Below are 21473 nucleotides of genomic sequence, written 5' to 3'. Positions count from 1 at the left end.
TTACTTGAAAAGGTTCGGCGCCATTGTTGAGTACGAGAAAAACTTATGTTTTTTTTACTTTTTGTGACATTCACGAATTTCTTGAACGAATGTAAATTGTGACCAAAGCGCTAAGCACTTATCAATATCTAATATGTATATCTATATCTAAGACATCGCAACGAGATAATAAATAATAACAGTTGTCCCACTCTACCATCAGGAACCCATGATTGACTCACAAACAAACTTGTCGTCGAAGTTGACGTGGCCTAAAGGATAAGACGTCCGGTCCATTCGTGTGTAGCGATGCGCCGGTGTTCGAATCTCGCAGGCGGGTACCAATTTTTCTAATGAAATACGTACTTATCCAATGTTCACGATTGACTTCCACAGTGAAGGTAGTAGAACCTTTTGCGAATCCGCGCGGGTAGATACCACCACCCTGCCTATTTCTGTGTTGAAGCAGTAATGCATTTCGGTTCGAAGGGTGAGGCAGCCGTTGTACTATACTGAGACCTTAGAACTCATATCTCAATTGGGTGGCGGCATTTACATTGAAGATGTCTATAGGTTCCGGTAACCACTTAACACCAGGTGGGCTGTGAGCTCGTCCACCCATCTATGCAATAAAAAAATACTGGTTAGCTCCTCCTCTTAGAATACGTTCTGCAGTAATATGTCATACGTCATACGTCTGCAGTCAGCTCAAAGATAGGCAAATGCTTTCTGCACCCCTATCATTGTTGAAGTCCTTGATCAATATGACCACTTACCATTAGGTGAGATCACATGTTCAGCTATCTACAGATACAATAATATATCTGAGGCTAAGTTCATATGATCGAGCGGTGGTAGCGTTCACATGACAGAATGTACGCGCGAGAGTCTGGCATCAACATTGATTGAGAATAAACGTGGAGGAAGCAATTTGCTTATTAATTTTATACCGAAAACTGAGACGTCGAAGAAGAAAACAAAGACGATACTGGGTGCATCCTATTTTAATTGAAAGACTTTCTTCAAGCCTTTTTGTAACTTTATATCCCGACCTGAGACTGCGCGAATAAAATTTTTTAACTACCTAGTTTAGGATGTCAGTTGCATCTTTTCATTTTTTTTATGATTGCGTTGAAAACTATTTAAAATCAATAGACACGATATCGTCTTCGCTAGGTACTCATTTTTCTTTGATCTATGCGTCTGTTCGTCTCAAACCGCGTGGATCAACTGAACACTGAACAGGTAGATAGGTAGATACAGTTTTGCAGATCTTGTGCCGCTCGCGCCACGCGCGGTACAAGATCATGCGCCCGGGTCGCAGCGCACCGCGCGGTACCGCGCGGCAGCGCGCTATTATGTGAACAATAAATACTGCTTAGATTGATCTTGTACCGCGCGGTGAGCAGTTCCGCGCGGTACGCGGTGGAAGCGTTCACATGACAGAATATGTACAATGTACAATGTACATGCGAGAGTCTGGCATTTTTTTGAACTACCTACTTTAGGATGTCATTTGCATGTTTTGATTTTTTATATGATTGCGTTAAAAACTATTTAAAATCGATAGACACAATATGGTCTTCGCTTGGTACTCATTTTTCTTTGATCTATGCGTCTGTCCGTGTCAAACCGCGCGGATTAGCTGAACAGGTAGATACAGTTCTGCAGAACTTGTACCTGCGCGCGGGTAGCAGCGCTATTATGTGAACAATAAATACTCCTTAGATTGATCTTGTACCGCGCGGTGAGCAGTTCCGCGCGGTACCGCGCGGTCATGTGAACTTAGCCTTAAACAAAGACGGTGTCTGTTAAATCGGTTGTTGGTTTCTGAATCACACATCAAGTACCTACACATGTGTCAATTGAAATTAATATTCTGAGTAAATATCAGTTTTATTAGAAAAATATATATGCTAAGTGACTAATGCGAAAAATGCAGGTTCATTTAATCAAAATAGAATAAAAATATATTATTAAAATGAAACGAAAAGAAACAAAGTGAATTGAAAAAATATTTTTATAAATTTTATACAATAATCCATTCATGATTTACACAGGTTTAAAGTGTTTACAAATAAACAGTTTACAGAGAGAAAATGCATATTAGAATCTCTATAACTATCTGTAATAAAAAGTACTGCTCAGAGGACTATGTACAAGACTACTTACTGCTACATAAGTAAAGACAGGCACACCGGTATTGAAATCGTTATAATTTTTATAAAGCAATAGACTATAGACAGAATAGTAGACTCGGTATTCATAATAGTAAAACCAACTTTATTTGAAAATAATATTGTAATGATTATTAATTACTAATATAATGATTATTAATACTGGTGGTAGCACGTCTTCTGAGTCCGCACGGGTAGGTACCACTACCCTGCCTATTTCTGGAAACAGTAATGCGTTACGGTTTGAACGGCGGGGCAGCCGTTGTAACTATACTGAGATCTTAGAACTCATATCTCAAGGTGGGTGGCGGCATTTGCGTTGTAGACGTCTATGGGCTCCAGTAATAACTTATCATCAGGTGGGCTCGTCCACCCAACTAAGCAATAAAAAAAAAGAGTAATCTCATGGCCCACCAGGCGTTACGGCCTTACAGGAGCCCATGGACATCACAGCCTGTCCCACCTTCCAAACGGGAATGCATCAAAGCTGTGTCCCAAAAGATGGCAGACAGGCGGTATCTACCAGCCCGGGAGTACAAATCACGTAGTATAGTAGTAAATACCTGTTGGCGATAGCAGTATGAGCTCCGGTAACCACTTAACATCAGGTGGGCCGTGAGCTCGTCCACCCTCCTAAGCAATAAAAAAAAACATACATTTAGCACAAATGGAACGCGAATGAGATTCAGTTTGTAAGGCTATAGCGAAATTTTACAATACATTTATGCTACATAAGGATAGAGTGTAACGAAATAGCCCCTAAAGTCGCAATTGTTCCAACAACATTTCAACTTGAACGGAAAACAACATATAAACAATAAGTCAATCATAAATACTTATATCAATATATTTTTACTTAGTGAAAAAAGTAATGCTTGAGGTCTTACAAAATTTGAGGTTCAATAATTACTGGTTAATGTCACTTTTTTATAATCAAGCAAATAAAATTTTAAGTGGTATAAATATAAATTAAGCCCCACAAAAATCACTAAGGCTTGTATATGATGGTTGATACTATGCGTACACAGCCCACTGAGTTTCTCGCCGGATCTTCTCAGTGGGTCGTGTTTCCGAACCGGTGGTAGATTCTGCGAAGCACTGCTCTTGCTAGGGTCAGTGTTAGCATCACTCCGGTTTGAGCCCCGTGAGCTCACCTACTAATGTTACGTTAATGTTACGCTGAAATAGCCTCTCAAAGCTATCAGCTGAGGTAGGAAAAAAAAGCGTACACTTATCTCAATTTTGCGGTGTGTAAGTCAGTTTGCATTAAAGCAATTGTCTTGGATTTTCACTGTGATAATCTCACTTGCGGTGTGACCGAAATATAATGAGAACTCATACTTTTTTAAAAAAAAAAAAGATAAATTTCATATTTTTTACAGCAAAACACACCATGTTTTCAAAATAAAAGACTCGTACTAAATGGATTTCAGCTTATTTCCTACGCGTTATTAAACTAATCACATTTTTACAAACATTGATCGTAAATGTATCAGAATACAGTATCATATGGATAGTACTTATATACAGCATAAAGGAAATTTATTGAACACTAGCTGATCCGACAGACTTCGTAGTTCCTCAATCGATAAATAAAAGACCTAAACTTTTGCATAAAATAAACTTAAAACAAACAAAATGAATCCGTCCAACGGGGGACACATCAAAGGAAAAACAAAATTGTTATTTTTATATAATTCAGAGCATTTTCATATTTATCTACCTTTTAAACCTTCTCTGGACTTCCACAAATAATTCAACACCAACATTAGCCAAATCGGTCCAGTCGTTCTCGAGTTTTAGCGAGACTAACGAACAGCAATTCATTTTTATATAATACTAGCGACCCGCCCTCGCTTCGCTTCGGAAACATTAAAACACACATGAAACCAAAAAATAAAAAAATAAATAAAAAAAGTAGCCTATGTTCATCAGGGACAATGTCGGCTTCTAATGGAAAAAGAATTTTTCAAATCGGTCCAGTAGTTTCGGAGCCTATTCGAAACAAACAAACAAACAAATCTTTCCTCTTTATAATATTATTATTATTATTATTATTATAGTATAGATATAGATTATTAACTTTTCGGGAAGGAACAATATTAGGCTCGACATGTAAGTTTATTTTATGCTGTACGCCATTCATAATTGCGAAAATAAAAAGGAATAATTCTTTATGAAAACAAAAAATGAGAACAATTTATGGAAAAATGAGCCAGTTTTTTTCGTGACGTCACTCATATGAGAGACTACAGAAATCTCAATCCCATCGGAACATCGTTGATGTGTTATTACTTCATACGTGCGGTGAATATTTATTTGCCTTGCACATCGATGAAACAGAGTATTGTTGAATAAGCCAAAGAAGAAGAAGCAATTATGAATTTGAGTGACTCTGGTTTATTCACTTCCGATTTACTAAGTCTTGTACATTCATTAGGTCTTGCAAATTTATATTATATTTTGACGATAGCTACTTATCTACCTACTTAGGTTACATAAATATGGAATCCTTATTTTTGTTACTTACTATCGTGATGTAATAATCAACTTATTATTTTAATAATATTGTAATTAGTTATAGTTTTATTTATTATTTAAAACGTTTATAAATAAGTCTTGTAACAGCGTATAGATTGATTTTAATTTTAAATAGAGGATTTTTTTTTAAATTAGAACTATATATTATAGAATACTTTAAATTTTGCTTTGGAAGTGACTAGAAAAATGTTTTGCTACTTACATCATTTACGAATTACATACACACATTTAAATCCTACAATATAACGTTTATATTTACATATTAAAATTACTGACTGGTATATTTTTTTAAAGTTATAATATTACATTTGGATTTCTACTACAACTCATACCTATATGTATTGTATGGAAAGTATATAAATAATTTCGTTTTTCTGTGGAATGGTTAAGAATTTTAGGCGCGTTAATTACATTTTCTTGACACTTTACTCGGTGATCATTTTCTTCGATTCGTAGGAAATAAATTACCGTGTACAATTTGAGGATTAACGCAGAGAATTTTACATAAATCTACTACAGATAATGATCGTAACCTTCATAAATTGATTTAATAAATAAATTATCTGTTAATAGGTATTGCAACAAGTCAAGAACATACTTGTCCTGGTTATAAATGGTTTGTAACATTTATAAAATGCCTTTTGGTAAACACAAACCGCTATCAATGACAAATGACAAGATTCGATTGCATATATTCTGCATTAGGGTAGGCGGGATACTGTCAACAATATCCTAGCTACTTCAAGAGGTCTTTGTTGTCTTGGCTGCTAATAGTTTCGACCTTATTGACTTTAGTAATGTAGAAGATGTATTGGTAGTATTACAAAATAGGTACTACTGACCAGTAGGCTAATTGTGAGTTCAATTGTTTACATATCAAGTAAAAGTCAAAAGTGATACAACGTATTAACTGCATTCATTATGTTGAAAATAATAATAAGAAAATCACCATTGACAAAAGGATATAAATGAGAGGATATACATATTATGACCTTGTAGTTCACAAATTAATATTTACGACTTGATAGTGAAAGCTAGTTTCAAGGTAAAACTGTATATTTGAAGAATAAAAAATAAAACATTTTTAATAGGGTAAGCTAATTTTAATTTTTATAGCTTTTGAATTAGTCTTTCTGTATACTGTTTACCACTAGACCGCGTGGAAGATTGCCCATGCGATGGACCGACCTAGTCCAGTCGGCAGTTGGCAGTTCTTTATATAGGTGTACCAGGCTCACTACAAACCGGGAAAAGAGTCGATTGCTCGTGAGGCACATAACATCTGCCCACAGCAATGATACTGGATTACCACACGACCGCTCTGACAAGACAAGGTAGAGTGTTACGACAAAGAAGAAATATTCTTTTAACAATGGTAATGGAAAAATATTTTTCCCATCACTGATGGTCGCGAAATATAGAATAATGAGTATCTCAAAGTCAAAGTAGCATAGTCACTGGTGTGTTTCTAATACGTAGGTACATATTGTTTAGCGCATACGTTCCCACTTTCAATTGATGCTCAAACTCAGCTCTCATCAGCTTTGAGCTCGAAATTAATTTAAAACAGTAGTACATATTTACAAATTGTATTACATATTTACAGCTACACGATAAATCACAGCTTCTGATTGAAAATCACTCACGACTAGATTAAATGCATTTCGACTAGAAATAATTACCTACATACATGGAAACTTTATGTTTATCTTATTTTAACACGGAATGACTTCCGCTTTAGTTTGGTATGTCACTTTCTTTTTGCTGGTGTTACGTTTTATGGAAGGATTCCTACTATCGCTGTCTAGACTGATTTCGCTGACAGATTCTGAATCCTGACAATAGGGAGTGCTTTCGGAGCACAAATGTCGGTCGAGGCATTGAATGGGCTCGTCGAACGAAGTGTCCATGGTTCTGAGACGACTACGGCAGTTGTCGTTGCACTGGTGCCCCTCGCCGCGGCGGGTCCGTAGCGAGCGGCGGTCCCTGCATCAGGAGCATCTGGCGCGCGGAGCCCTGAAGGTCCCCGCGCGGGCTTGCTGTCACAACCGACACATCTCGTGCTGTGACACCGACGAGTACATCATAGTCGCCACCGGGTACTGTAAATTAATTTTGTATTGAACCACTTATTGTAATCTAAAGACAACGAATGCGTGGTTTGATGAATGATTGCGTCACACACGTAAAACTCACCAATCTTATGTTTTTTATTTTTGAAATTTAAATAATGAAATGCAAATGATTTTTACTGTTTAAACCCGTAAGTACAATTTTAAATTTAGGTGCATAACACTTAAGTTTATTTTACGTATCATAACTACATAAATAAAAAATCCTGTATTTTATTATTCATGTAATTAACTCAACGAAATACCAGAAGTAATAAGATAAGCGTGTGCAAACAATGAACAGAACATGCGAAATCGCTCACGTATGATAATTAACAAATAATAACAGTAGGGCAAGTTTGTGATCAAAGTATTTCGAAAGGTCAAAAATTATCTGATGCGGTTTAATGTTTATAGCAAAGGAAGAGATTATAAGATTATTTTCAGACAACAAACATTAAGGACGGATCAGGAAAGGGACACATCATTCAAAGTGCAATAAGTGAGGACCACAATCACACTTAACGTACCTCCGTTTGTTTTCTTATACGATGAAATAAATCCATTTAGACTATATATAATATTGTCCGAAATTAATTTCTCAACGGACAAAACTTGAGCGATGATTACTAATCTCATTTAGAAATAATAAAGAAACTTTTGGAAGAAACTAAACGGCAAATTCATGTCAAGGCACACTTCGAAATTTGGAGGTGAATTCTGAAGGAGAGTCGCTATATATATGTTTGTTCGCAGGAATTTTGCCTGATCTGCTGTATGCCCATCAGTTCGCTCGATGAGTAATAACGTCGAGTCGTACGCAACTGAAAAGTAAAATAACTCTATGATCTTCTAAATAAGAAGCTTCGTCTAATGCAAATCAAATAAATATTCCTCTTTTACAAACGAAAAAGAAAATGTTGTTCATTAATATTTTACCTGTGACTGTTTGAATCTTAATTGTGGCTGGTATTTTCTCCTTAGTTTCCTTGGGCAGCACACGCATAGTATTCTTAGGAAAGCCCTGCAACAAAAGGAACAAATATTAAAGATAATTAATCCAAGCCTTCTTATTGCGTGCTGAACGATCTCACGGCTAAGCCTCGTGTTAAATTATTTTTGATACGAAGTTTCATTATGGGACAATGCGGAGGGGTACCCTAACCGGGAAAAAACGTCCGTAACGTAAGATTTTTATTAGAAATGCACACAGTGTACGACTTAATTTTGTAATAACGTACAAATTAGTAATGCACACAGTGTACGACTTAACTTTGTAATAACGTACAAAAAATAACATTTTTTTATACACGATCTCAGAGCGTTCGTTTGCGCAATACTCTTATGCAAACAACCGTGAATGAAGTGTATCACAATAAGTTCGCACGTTACCGAATGACCGTGGGTTGTTGCGAAACCTCCACTTTTATTTCCTTTATACCTCGAATAGAACATACCAATTAATATTTTTATAATAAGGAACTTCGTTCCTATCCGGTGTCCCATGACACCACACATCTTTTTCTTTGTACAGGAGATAATCACCGCATCCACCCGCCGGGCGCGTGGTGTATGTGGTAGTTGAACCTCACAAAAAACACCTGCCGCTCACAGTCGCCGCCCGACCCTGGATAGGGCCGGAGCCTAGTCGGGGCTATTGAGACGGTGGGAGAGGGTTCACGCAGAGCATATATTACATCCATCCCGCCGTCTCGCCGACGCAGGCCGCCGTCAACACGACCACCGGTTCCCGCCCCGGATCGGGAGCCCGCCTTGATGGCGTCGCGCTGCACCTTTCCCCACCACCCCTGCGTGGTCGGGGGAACGCGGCCTACCATCACCCGGCTTCCTATCACGGGTGTTAAATGATAGTTCTTCGCGGTAAAAAGAGACAGGCATAGAGTTCGTATTTTGTACTTATTAACTTCATGGAGGTAGGTTAGTATTCCCTACTCGTGCGGACTTACAGACGCCCTGCCACCAGTAAATATTCCGTAGTAGTGAACGACTACTTCGGTAGGCAGCGGCTTGGCTCTGCCCCTGGCATTGCTGAAGTCCATGGGCGACGGTAACCACTCACCATCAGGTGGGCCGTATGCCCGTCTGCCTACAAAGGCAATAAAAAAAAAAAAAAAAAACTTGCGGTCGGCGCGATAACTATACTTACTATTGCAACTGTACTCATATTGTACTGTACTGTACGCATATTATATATGACGGGGGAGGGACGTTTCTGATGACGGAGTATTAACGTCCGTAATGTTTTTAAAAAGTGTGACGTCACTGTTATTAAGTTCTCGACGATGACTCATGTTTGGGCTTCTGAAACAAAGCTTCACGAGAACTTGGTGGGCTGCTTATATTTCACGAGAAGCGTAACAACGTTTCAGAGAGATCCGTACTGTACGACGGCTCGGACACGAATGAATAAACGTCTTTTTTTTTTTCCTACCTATGCTGATAGCCTTGAGAGGCTATTTCAGCTTCGCCCTAACGTTTGTAGGTGAGCTCACGAGGCTCAACCGGAGAGTTGCTCACACTGACTCTAGCAAGAGCAGTGCTTCGCAGAATCTACCACCGGATCGGAAACGCGACCCCCTGAGAAGATCCGGCGAGAAACTCAGTGGGCTGTGTCTATGGGTTAGTTCGCTCGTCGAGCCCTTCGTCGCAAGCGACGGGTTCGACGAGGATGTTGACCAATGATCGTCGGCAGAGCGGCCGGTATTTATAGTGATTTTTGCAAATCAACACGTGTATGAGTTTTTAGGTTAAGTATTGAAATAACACGTGGTGATTATAAATCACGTGTTGTTTTACATTACAATGAGTGTCATTACATCACAATTGATTCTAAACAGTTAAAAGATGTTTTCTTGATTGATTATTTGACTTATGTAACAAAAAGTGTTTTTTTTAAATGCGTGAATCATCCATCGCGCCGATATATATATAATGATCCCTACTTTGGGATAAACGAAGTGAAGCCAAACGTACCGCATTATTCTCTTGATCTCTATTAATTCAATATCGTTTACCCTCTCATAAACTTAACAGGAGTTTATCGTGTTCAACATAAACCAAATCTTATTATTAATTTCGTTTAATATTTTGTTAGTTCGCCGATGAATATTTTTAAGTTTCTATGTTATTGTTTAAAATCATAAGGCAATGTCTTATTATTATGTTATATTTACCTTTGTGTGTTATAATACTCAATTTATCTCTCTTTATATTAAAATGTAAGTAAAACTACTTTTAAGGCTTAATTTCGCGTCTGATGAAAATATTTATTTATTTTATTTCCAACGTCGAGAATATCATAAAGTTTTTATGGTCACGATTTATCAAGACTGATCGGTACGGCTCGGAGAAACCGTTGAAAATACTTTTTACACTTAAATATATAATTTTATAAAATAGATTTAATAAGCCGTATTCGAATTTATAGTATAATCCCATATTTTTGAAGATTATAATTGCGTCCTAATACGCGACTTTTAATTTGTTCATTTCATTATTATTTTTTCAATTGTTCTTTTGATGATTGATTTTTTTTAATTTCCTTTGAATACATTTTTTCTTTTCAGGCGTAAAAACAAAGCAAATTGTATTTTTTTCTCTACTTATTCGCTGGTAGCCTAAAGGGCTATGCCAGATTCTCGCCGACGGTCTTTTTTAGTATTGTACGGTATTAAATCAAACTAAAATTAATTTATTATCATTAATACATAGCATTTTAATCCATGACCGAACTATTTCTAAAATTTCATGTTCCTAGCTCATAAGAAACATGTAAAAAAAATATAGAAATTGGTACTTGTGAACCCTAGGTGTTAGTCTTAACCTGCCGTGGACTGTAATACTGTTGTCGTATGTTGGATTTATGCCCACGCAGATACCTACCACCATCCTGCCTATTTCTACTCACCAATACCATCCTGCCTAGTTTTGCTCTGAAAATATCATTCGATCAAGTTTTTAGTGTTTTAAGGCTTAGGATTTAAATTGTTGATATTTCAATCTTATGTCTGAAGATGGACTAAAATGGATGTGGTTACCATCACATCCGGTAACCGCTAAACATCAGAATCAGATGAGCCGCGAATATGTGTGTAATCGAACCCAGCAAATGTTTGCTTAGATTTAATTAATTACAGTCTAAATAGACTGGAGAAGTGTATAATCATGTATGTGCATATGTAACTAGTCAGGTCATAAGTATTGTCACACAGTAAAAACTTTTCTTTTAGAATGCTGGCCACAAAAAAGTTTATTGAATTCGAATTTCGAATTGTTCATGACAATAAAAATGTATACTTTTAGGATTTTACTCATTTTTAAATATGGAGTGGACGCTTAAGGAAGGCCGTGTTGCAGTTATTGCGTTGCATCGTTGCGGTTACGCGCCAAACCAAAAGATTCGTTTATCGTACCATCAAACGATACATGATTGAAGGATTACTGGTGGCCCGGAGGCCTTTCCAGTTTCACCAGGACAGGTGGGCGAGCAAAGGCTCAGCCAGGAGGGGTGGGATTTGCTAACAGCTACCCGAGCGCCTCCGAAGGAGACCTAACAACTCAAGAGTAGCTGCTTCGCGAATGAATCTACTACCGGATCGGAATCGCGACCCGCTGAGAAGATCCGGCGAGAAACTCAGCGAGCTGATTCATGGGTTAGGTTGCACGGCGAACTCTTTGTCGAGTTCGACGAGTACGGTTACCGAGGTCCCTAAGCCTGCTCCTAGAGCTGAAGGCGTCTAGTGCAAACGTTATTGGATCTGAGGGATCCGTAAGGACGTGTCTAGGGCGTCGACGGTGACTGGCTCCTGCATGATCAGGATTCGGGGAGTAGTCAGCGGCGGCTACGATAAGGCGTTTATCATGACGCATAGCCTTATCGAAGTACCGTTCCGACGCTGACTTCATGTATTTCTGGATAGATTCGAGGCCCAGGTCGTCGTGTAGGTCAACGTTCCTCACGAACCACGGAGCTCCGACGGCTAACCTGCAAAAGCGGGATTGTAGAGATTGAAGGGTGTCTATGTGTGTGCGGGCCGCGTGAGCGAACACCACACTCGCGTAAGTCATGACGGGCCTTATGCAAGTTTTGTAAAGTGTCACCTTGTTCCGAAGGGACATTTTACTCCGGTTACAAATCATGGGGTAGAGTCTACCGAGAATAAACGCGGCACGGTCACGGACTGATTTTATATGCGGGCGGAATGTCATCGATGCATCCAGGGTAACGCCCAGGTACTTGACCTTCCTGGCCCTGGGTATGGATTGACTAAAGAGAGTAATCGGGGGTGTGAGATTCCTCCTAATACGGGAGGAAATCCGTGTGGAGCTTCCCCTCTGAAATAGCACCGCAGTACTTTTCGCTGGGTTGATGTCTATGCGCCATTTTCGGAACCACTGTCCTAGGGCTAGGGCTGCGCTCTGAAGCTTCTTCGCGATTAGGGACTTGTTTCTACTGGAATAGTAAACAGTCGTGTCGTCGGCGAATAAAGCTAAATGGGTCGGCGGCGACCGGGGAATATCGTTAACGAATAAGCTAAATAAGAGGGGTGAGAGGACAGAGCCTTGCGGGACTCCAGCTGTGAGAGGTCGTGGGGAGGAGTGGGTTCCCTCAACTCGATATCGAAAAGAGCGGTTCGACAAGAAGTCCCGTATGATGAGCACGAGACTATCCGGCACACCCATGTTGAATAGTTTGAAAATCAAACCATTGTGCCAGACTTTGTCGAACGCTTTTGCGACGTCGAAGAAGAGAGCTCCCGTGTATAACGGTTTTGGTCGATTAAGCCCCACAAGAATGTGCTCCGTGAGGCGGTGCATCTGTTGAACGCATGAGTGATTTGTACGGAATCCGAATTGTTCATTATGAGAATGCCCTTGGATGAGACGAAGTCTCTGAGGCGTTTGTAGAGCAGACGCTCATACAATTTGCCTAAAGACATGAGGAGGCTAATCGGGCGGTAGCTCGTCGGATGATTTTTTGGTTTACCGGGTTTATGTATGCCGATAACGTCCGCTTCTTTCCACACCGCGGGAAAGATACAGTTCGCCATAGCGGCATTGAAAATAGATGCCAACATCACGATGAGTTGGACGGGTAGAAGTTTAATAACGCGGTTGGATATACCGTCGGAACCGGGAGCCTTGCGAGGACGTAGGTCTTTGATCAAGTCTTTAACTTCCATCGGGGTGACGGGTGGTAACGCGTCCGAGGGTGGCAAGGAGACTCTGCGTTCTACCTCACTGTCTACTAATTCTACATGAACAGGGTCCACGGATTGAGTGCTGGGCGTGCATTGGGTTTGCAATGTATCGGCCAGCAGCTCTGCTTTTTCATCATCATCGAACGCCGCGAGTCGGCCTGAGGGGCCTACGAGGGGGGGCATAGTTACTACCGTATCCGATTTGAGAGTACGAGCTAAGCGGTAGTAAGACCTTTGAGAGGGCGCGAGTCTTTCTAAGAAATCAGACCATCTGGCATCTCGGACTTCGGTGATGCGAGACTTTACGTCGCGTTGTAGGGCACGCATTCGAATTCGATTTTCCGCGGTAGGATACCTGTCGTAGGCGCGTATCGAGGCGTTCTTAGCTCTAAGGAGCTCCCTAATATCGTCGGACAATTTGAAGCGGTGAAGGAAGTCCTCCGCTACAACTTGTTTCGATGACCTATCTAATGTCGAGGTGATGTGTGACGTTAAGATGTCTATGGCTTCAGCGGTATCCTGAGGAGACGGGGTAAAGTCCGGGCTAAACGGGAGCGATGGTGGATCAGATTCAGCCAGGCTGATGCCCAGCGTGTGCCAATCCACCACAGTCCTCGTGACGGGAACGGAATCGGGAGCGCGACCGAGCTTCATAACGACGGGACGGTGGTCTGAATCTAACTCTGAAACTACTTCGATCGAGTGTAAGCGCAGAGTTACGTTTTTTAATAACGCTATGTCGAGTATATCCGGGCAATGCGCGATATTTAGCGGGTAGTGAGTCGGGGTTAGCGGAGCGACGATATCGAAGGCGAGATCATCGACTAACGCGTCAAGCCGCCTGCCATTCGGGGTTGTAGTGTGTGAGTTCCACCTGATGTGTTTACAATTTAGGTCGCCCGCCAGAATGACAGAGCTCCCCATGCCGAGCAGCGCCTCGATATCACTGCTTAGAACGATCTTATCCGGTGGAAGATAAACGGACGCGATAACGATCGGCGCGTGTCCCGTCAGTGAGATTCGGCACACTGATGCTTCGATATTAGCGAGCGCGGGAGGATCGAGCGGGACGCAATGCAGGGCTCTTCTATAGTAAATGACGGTACCACCACCACGAGCAGAGAGCCTGTCGTTCCTGACCATGTTATAGTTCGCGATTTTAGGGTCACGGCGCGCGGGCTTAAGTAGGGTCTCCTGCACTAAAAAGATATCAATTTGATGGTCACGCAAAAAGTCAGAAACCTGATCACGTTGATTTGCGAGACCGTAAGCGTTAAAAAATCCTATCGTTACGGATAGGGGCTTTATTCTACTTATATACGCCATTGATTACCGGCGGAGTGAGGGGAGGACGTACGTATTTAATGACGCGTATACGTCGGCGTATTCTTGCACAACGGCGATAAAGTGTTGTGCAGTGGAGGCAGCGCGAATGGCGTCGCCCAAAGCGTTAACGCGCTCAAAGTTGATCGACTGAAAGAAGTCGATCGCTAAAGCGAGATTGTCGGACGCGGTCGGAGGGCAAGTCGCGGGAGAGGGACGAGTCGCGGGGGCGGGACGAATTGCGGAGGAGGGAGTTGTAGCCGTGTTCGTGTACGGCAGCGGTTTCGCCCAGGCCGAGACACTGGGCACCGGCGCCGGAACGAACGCTGGCTTAGCCTGCGACACAGAGGGTGCCGAGGCTTTGATGTCTGGGCCGGAAGCTCGGAGGCGGTTTTGGCGGGCGACGCGTCGATTTATTTTAGGGGCTCGGGGGCATCCGCGGTAATTTGCGGGGTGACCCTGTGTTCGACACAGGACGCAGCTAGGCGGTTCCGTCGCGGTTTTTTGATCGCGAGTGCATAGGGCCGTGGCGTGATCGCCTAAGCACTTGACGCATCGGGGGCGCGCGTGACAGTTACGGGAAGAATGCCCGTATAATTGGCAGTTATGGCACTGGCTAAGTGTGCCTTTCTTGTGTGGGGTTTCGACTGCGATTCCGGAAAGGCTACAGACCGTTCGGATGTTGAATATTTGCTTACCCTCGGGGGTAGGCTGGAGGGCGACGAGAACCATATTATATGGCTCCCTTCCGCGGCCTGTATGCATGCGGTGTACGGAGTTAACCGGTAGGCCTTGTTCGAGAAGGTCGGCCTTAACGAGCTCGGCATCCAACTCTTTAGGGATGCCACGTATAACAGCACGGAGTTCGCGCTCCTCCTGGAGCGTATACGTGTGGAAACTTATACGCTCCTTACGGAGGTAAGAAGAGAGGGCCCTATGGTCGTCGGGTGTTCGAACCTTAATTTGAATGCCGTTCGCGAGGTTACGGGCATTCGTGAAATTGATATTTTTGGCCTTAAGGGCCAGAGAAACTCGTTCCCAAGCGGCCTTCTCTTGAAGGATTACCGGGGGAGGGGTCTGGGTTTTATTTTGTGCCACCGGACGCGGCGACGGAGTGGCACGGGCTGGAGGCGCAACGGGAGTCTGAGGGCGGGGGCGCGACGGGTTCGCGGCTTTGCTAATTTTAGCGGCCGCGGGAGCTCGAGACTCCGCGGCACGCTTCTTACCCTTTTGCACCAGGGTGAATCCATCCGTCGATGAGGCGGGGGCGAGGTCGACCTCCATCTCCGAGTCAGAGTCGGAGGACGAGGAGGCGGGCGCAGGTGACCTACGAGTAGGTGTTTTGGAGGGTGCGACGGAGGCCGCGGATGATCGCGCTGCTGGAACGGTGACCACGGCGGACGACGCAGCAGTTTTACTCGCCAGTATAGGCGACGCGGGAACGGCAGGCACGACGGAGGCTGCGGTGCTCGATGCAGAAGCTTTGCACGCAGGTACAGGCGACGCAGGAGCAGCGAGCTCGGCGGAGTCCACGAGAGGGCTCGCGGTGTGATCGGCCTTGAAGGCCTGAAACTCGGAAGTGAGCTTTGGGTAGCGAAGCCGGAGAAATTCCGCAAATACAGCGTCCATGATGGCTACGTGCCCAGGTGGGGCTACCCTGGGTCTTAGAAAACACTCGCCTTGCGGCGAGGCCCCAACTTCTCGGACCTGAGCGGTTCTATTGAACACAGGTGGCGATGCGGCACGATTACTACAGGACAAAAAAAAAAACACAACAAAACGGAAATAACAAAAAGAAACAAAACAATTAAACACTTCCAGGAAGACAGTTTGTCGGCAGATGTACCACGAACACAGAAATAACAAAAGGAAACAAAACAATTAAAAACTTCCAGAAAAAAAAAAAAACACTTGGTTGGCAGATGTACCACGAACACAGGCCGCGCGAACAATGGCCGGGCTAACAAAAGCCGGGCGAACAAAGGCCGGGCAATCGAGTGGTCGATGAGCACGTCCGCACGTGACGGGTGCCTCTATCGGAATGATCAAACGATACAATGAAGACTCTAGTGTAGATGACAGGTCAAGAAGTGGTCGCCCTCGGTCTGTTAGGACTTCAGCAGTGATAAAAGCTGTGAAGGCGCAAATTGAAAGAAATCCCAAACGTAAGCAGAAACTGTTGGCCCTTCAGATGGGGTTAAGCAGAACTACGGTGAAAAGGGTGTTAAATGAAGACTTAGGGCTTCGGGCATATCGAAGAAAAACAGGACATCGTTTGAATGCTCGTCTAATGGACCTGAGACTGAATAGATGCCGCGCTTTGTTGAAGTAGTACGCGGGAAAAAATATCAGGAAATTCTTTTTTCGGATGAAAAAATTTTTACCGTAGAAGAGAGCTACAACAAACAAAATGATAAGGTGTACGCACACAGTAGTGAAGAAGCGAGCAACCGTATTCCGCGTGTCCAACGAGGTCATTTTCCATCCTCGCTCATGGTATGGTTAGGAGTTTCTTATTGGGGCTTAACAGACGTACATTTTTGTGAGAAAGGTGTAAAAACGAATGCGGTTGTGTATCAAAATACAGTCCTGACGAACCTTGTGGAACCTGTTTCTCATACCATGTTCAATAACAGGCACTGGGTATTCCAATAAGATTCGGCGCCAGCTCATAGAGCGAAGAGCACACAAGACTGGCTGGCGGCGCGTGAAATCGACTTCATCCGGCACGAAGACTGGCCCTCCTCCAGTCCAGATTTGAATCCGTTAGATTACAAGATATGGCAACACTTGGAGGAAAAGGCGTGCTCAAAGCATCATCCCAATTTGGAGTCACTCAAGACATCCTTGATTAAGGCAGCCGCCGATATTGACATGGACCTCGTTCGTGCTGCGATAGACGACTGGCCGCGCAGATTGAAGGCCTGTATTCAAAATCACGGAGGTCATTTTGAATAAACTTTAGTGTCATAAGAATCTATGTTTTGTTAAGTTCATTTTGGTATATGAATGGTTACATAATGAATAAACTTGTTTCAATTATTTTACATTAAACATGTGACAGAATTTATGACCTGACTAGGTATATACATATTATTATGTATGTATGCCCTAGATCAGGGGTGAGCAACATTTTTAATCAATGGGCAAATTAAATTTACGATTTTTTGGGTGGATACACATAAATTAACTTTTATTCATAATTTACGAAACTTTATTTACAATAAATATTAGAATAAAAAAAAACTAAAAGAAAAAAGCAAAGATTTCATATATAAACTTTAGTGCAAGATAAAAACAAACAAGAAAAGAACAGAAAAACTAATTGATGGGGAAAAATCGATAAAATAAATTCAATCAAATAAAATCAATAATTTCAATTCAAGAAATGGTTGGCGGGCCGCGTGTAAAAGATCCTTGCTCTAGAGTGTTGCACCACGATACTTTAATAACATACAATTTCGTTTAATAAAATTAAATTTTTATTGACTACTAGCTGACCCGGCAGTCTTCGTAGTGCCTCAATCGATAAATAAAATACCTAAACTTTTGTATAAAACAAACTTAAAACAAAAAAAAAGGAATCCGTCCGACGGGGGACACATCAAAGAGAAAACAAAATTGTTATTTTCATTTAATTCCAAGCATTTTCATATTTATCTAATTTATTTTTATATATAGAGATTTTCAAACATAAAGTTAATAACACTTTCATGAATTCTTCCTCGTTGTGAATTGATTTAATGCATGTACGGTTTACGTCAGTAACAATCATGTATCGAAATTTCTTTATATATGTCATATTCAGATAATATCGTTTCCTTGTGAAATCCTTTCATTAGTATTCATTTATTCATTCAATATCACATCATGTACGTCCCCATTTTTACTTTCATGTGAGTTTTTCGTCTTTGCGAATCAAATATAATTCATTTTTGTACTTCAAACATAATAATCTGCTGGAATTGAATATTTTGTGTACTTGATTTGAATCTCGCTATGCTGAGATGAAGCACTCCATGTTTATTTTGAAACCTACACAAAAAGTATTATAACTTTATTCATATTTTCATGTAATTCATGTTCAGACGTAGATAAAAGTCGTATTAATAATTCGTAACTATCACTAATTATTACTATATTCATACTACCGCTTATTGTACCGTGTTTTACATTTTATATGAGTCGACTATTATCAAAGCCGGCAATCTGACTTTTGGACAATGATTGGTAAATCAGAAAAACGAATTATTGACTTTGTATTCCATTGGCAGTCACAAAACTCTTGGGAACGACATCATAGATAAATAACAGGTTAACTATTAACCTTTATTTAATGCAGGTTTTGAACCGTATTCTTTGAAGGAGACGATTATATTCAAATCAATCTGTATTGACATATCAATAAATTTTTTTTGTCCAAATGCACAGATTGCCACCTTTGATAATAAACGACTCATATAAGACATATTTGGATTTGCTGAGTTTTAGTTCAGAATTTTCAAAAGCAAAGTATTTATATTTAGTACCTTTTTCGGTTTCATGGTTCATGGTTCTCATTACTCTGTGTTGTCCAAAAATTATATACTTAAATTAATCTCACGACTGTGGGTATATTCGACAAAGTTTATTCGTTCTGATTAATATTGCTGTTAAACGAACGTCTCAAAAACAAACGTATTTAAGACGAGACAATGACTATGGATTTGCTCTTTAATGAAGTATCTACGTGGGTACGAAAATAATGCTCAACCTTGGCACAATAGTACCCACAGTAAGTGCCTACTCCACGTTTTCACAGATAAATAAACAATTTTTTTTTTTTTTTTTTTTTTTTTTTTTTTTTTTTTTTTTTTTTTTTTTTTTTTTTTTTTTTTACCTATGCTGATAGCCTTGAGAGGCTATTTCAGCTTCACCCTAACGTTAGTAGGTGAGCTCGCGGGGCTCAACCGGAGAGTTGCTAACACTGACCCTAGCAAGAGCAGTGCTTCGCAGAATCTACCACCGGATCGGAAACGCGACCCACTGAGAAGATCCGGCGAGAAACTCAGTGGGCTGTGTCTATGGGTTAGTTCGCTCGTCGAGCCCTTCGTCGCAAGCGACGGGTTCGACGAGGACGGTGACCGGTGCTTGTGGTGCCTAAAAGCACCGTTAATGGATCGGGAGGATCCGTAATGACGTGCTTTGGGCGACGTCGACGGTTTACCATTCGGTCTACTGGGTCGGGTATGTAATTTCCAGCGGCTACGATGAGAGGGTTCTCATGTCGTGCCGCCTTCTCAAAATGGCGCAGCGATGCCGACTGTAGATACTTACTAAAAGAGTCGAGCTCCAGGTCGTCGTGGAGATCCACATTCCTAAGGAACCAAGGCGCTCCGACGGCTATCCTGCAGAATCGTGATTGAATAACCTGGAGGGATTTCAAGTTGGTGCGGGCTGCGTGAGCGAACACTACGCTTGCATACGTCATGACGGGGCGTATACAAGTTTTGTAGAGAGTTACCTTATTGCGGAGGGACAGTTTGCTTCGACTACAAAGCATTGGATAGAGTCGTCCTAGAATAAACGCGGCGCGGTCGCGTACCGTTTTTTATGGGGACGGAAAGTCATCCCTCTGTCGAGGGTGACGCCTAGATATTTGACCTTCGAGACCCACGGAATGGGCTGGCCAAAGAGAGTGATGGGACTAACGGCGGAGGTGTTTGCGCGCCTACTACGGAGTGGGATGCTCGAAGTGATGTTCGGAGGGCGACCCCTTTTGAAGAGCACCGTTGCGCTTTTCGTGGGGTTGATGTCTATTCGCCACTTCCGGAACCACTGTCCCATGGTGGCTACTGCGATCTGGAGTCGCCGATGAAGCAGCGACATCTTCCTACACGAGTAGTAGATAGCCGTGTCATCGGCGAAGAGCGCTAGATGGGTCTCCGGAGACCGGGGTATATCATTGATATACAAACTAAATAATAACGGGGAGAGCGCGGAGCCTTGCGGGACTCCGGCGGTCAGTTGACGGGGACGAGAACGAGTTCCCTCTACTCGATATCGAAACGAACGGTTCGACAAGAAGTCTCGTATGATGAGCACGAGTCTGTCTGGCACTCCCATGTTGTACAGTTTATAAATTAAACCGTTGTGCCAGACTTTGTCGAACGCCTTCGCGATGTCGAAGAAGAGGGCGCCGGTCGGGATTTGTTTACGCCTATTTAGTCCTATCAGAATGTGCTCCGTGAGGCGGTGCACTTGTTGTACGCACGAGTGTTTAGAGCGGAATCCGAACTGTTCGTCAATGAGAATTTTGTTCGCGGTAACAAAATCCCAGAGGCGTTTCCTAAGGAGCCGTTCGTAAATTTTTCCTATCGTCGAGAGGAGACTAATCGGACGGTAACTAGAAGTTTCGTTTGTCGGTTTGCCCGGCTTATGTATACCGATAACGTCCGCTTCTTTCCACACCGCGGGAAAGATGCAGTGCGTCATAGCGGCATTTAAAATTGTAGCCAACATTGCTATCAGTTGGACTGGCAAAAATTTTAGCGCGCGGTTGTGGATGCCGTCGGAGCCGGGTGCCTTCCTAGGTTGGAGGTTGTGGATCGCGTCTCTAACTTCGTCAGTGGTAATGGGGGGTAACGCGTCCGAGGGCGGCAGGGAAGCTCTGCGCTCGACCTCCCTGTCGACTAACTCGGTGTGTTCGGGGTCCGCGTGTTGAGTGCTGGTGGTGCACTGCTCTTGCAGTGCATCGGCCAGCAGCTCAGCCTTGTCATCGTCATCGAATGCCGGTGGTTGGCCTGAAGGGCGTATGAGGGGAGGCATAGTAGCGGTAGTTTCGGATTTGAGAGTCCTAGCTAGTCGCCAGTATGCTTGGTGGGAGGGCGCGAGTTGTTCTAGATAACTATGCCAATTATCGTTACGCGCGTCGCTTAAGCGGGAGTGGACTTCGCGTTGTAGACGACGCATCCGAATCCGGTTTGAATGCGTGGGAAGACGATCGTAGGCCCGGATTGCCGCGTTCCTAACTCTTAAGAGATTCCTAAGATCGGGGGACAGTCTGATGCGGTGGAAGCTGTCCTCCACATCGACTTCTTTTGAAGATCTAATGATCGCGGAAGAGATGTGATCGGTAATGA

At 42.4% G+C, this 21473-nt stretch overlaps 1 protein-coding gene across 3 annotated transcripts in view; it reads right to left on the bottom strand.

Moving 5' to 3' along the window:
• Positions 1-5857: 5857 nt before the first annotated feature.
• The window catches only part of Dopr2 (dopamine receptor 2), a 188272-nt gene continuing 172656 nt past the window's right edge, over positions 5858-21473 (bottom strand). For 2 of the 3 annotated variants that reach the window (XR_016323320.1, XR_016323319.1), the window contains 3 exons: positions 7748-7832; positions 7339-7632; positions 5858-6799 (listed from right to left, as the gene is read on the bottom strand). Coding sequence is in view for 1 of the 3 variants with exons in the window: in XM_089728651.1 (XP_089584777.1) it covers positions 6740-6799; positions 7748-7832 (145 nt within the window). In the remaining 2 variants the exon portion in view is untranslated. The remainder of the gene's footprint in view (positions 6800-7338; positions 7633-7747; positions 7833-21473) is intronic. The other variant, XM_089728651.1, reaches the window with a different exon arrangement.

Source organism: Bombyx mandarina, chromosome 07, assembly GCF_030267445.1.
Source record: "Bombyx mandarina strain Sakado chromosome 07, ASM3026744v2".
Classification (NCBI taxonomy): domain Eukaryota; kingdom Metazoa; phylum Arthropoda; class Insecta; order Lepidoptera; family Bombycidae; genus Bombyx; species Bombyx mandarina.
This window is presented reverse-complemented; position numbering and strand designations above follow the sequence as displayed.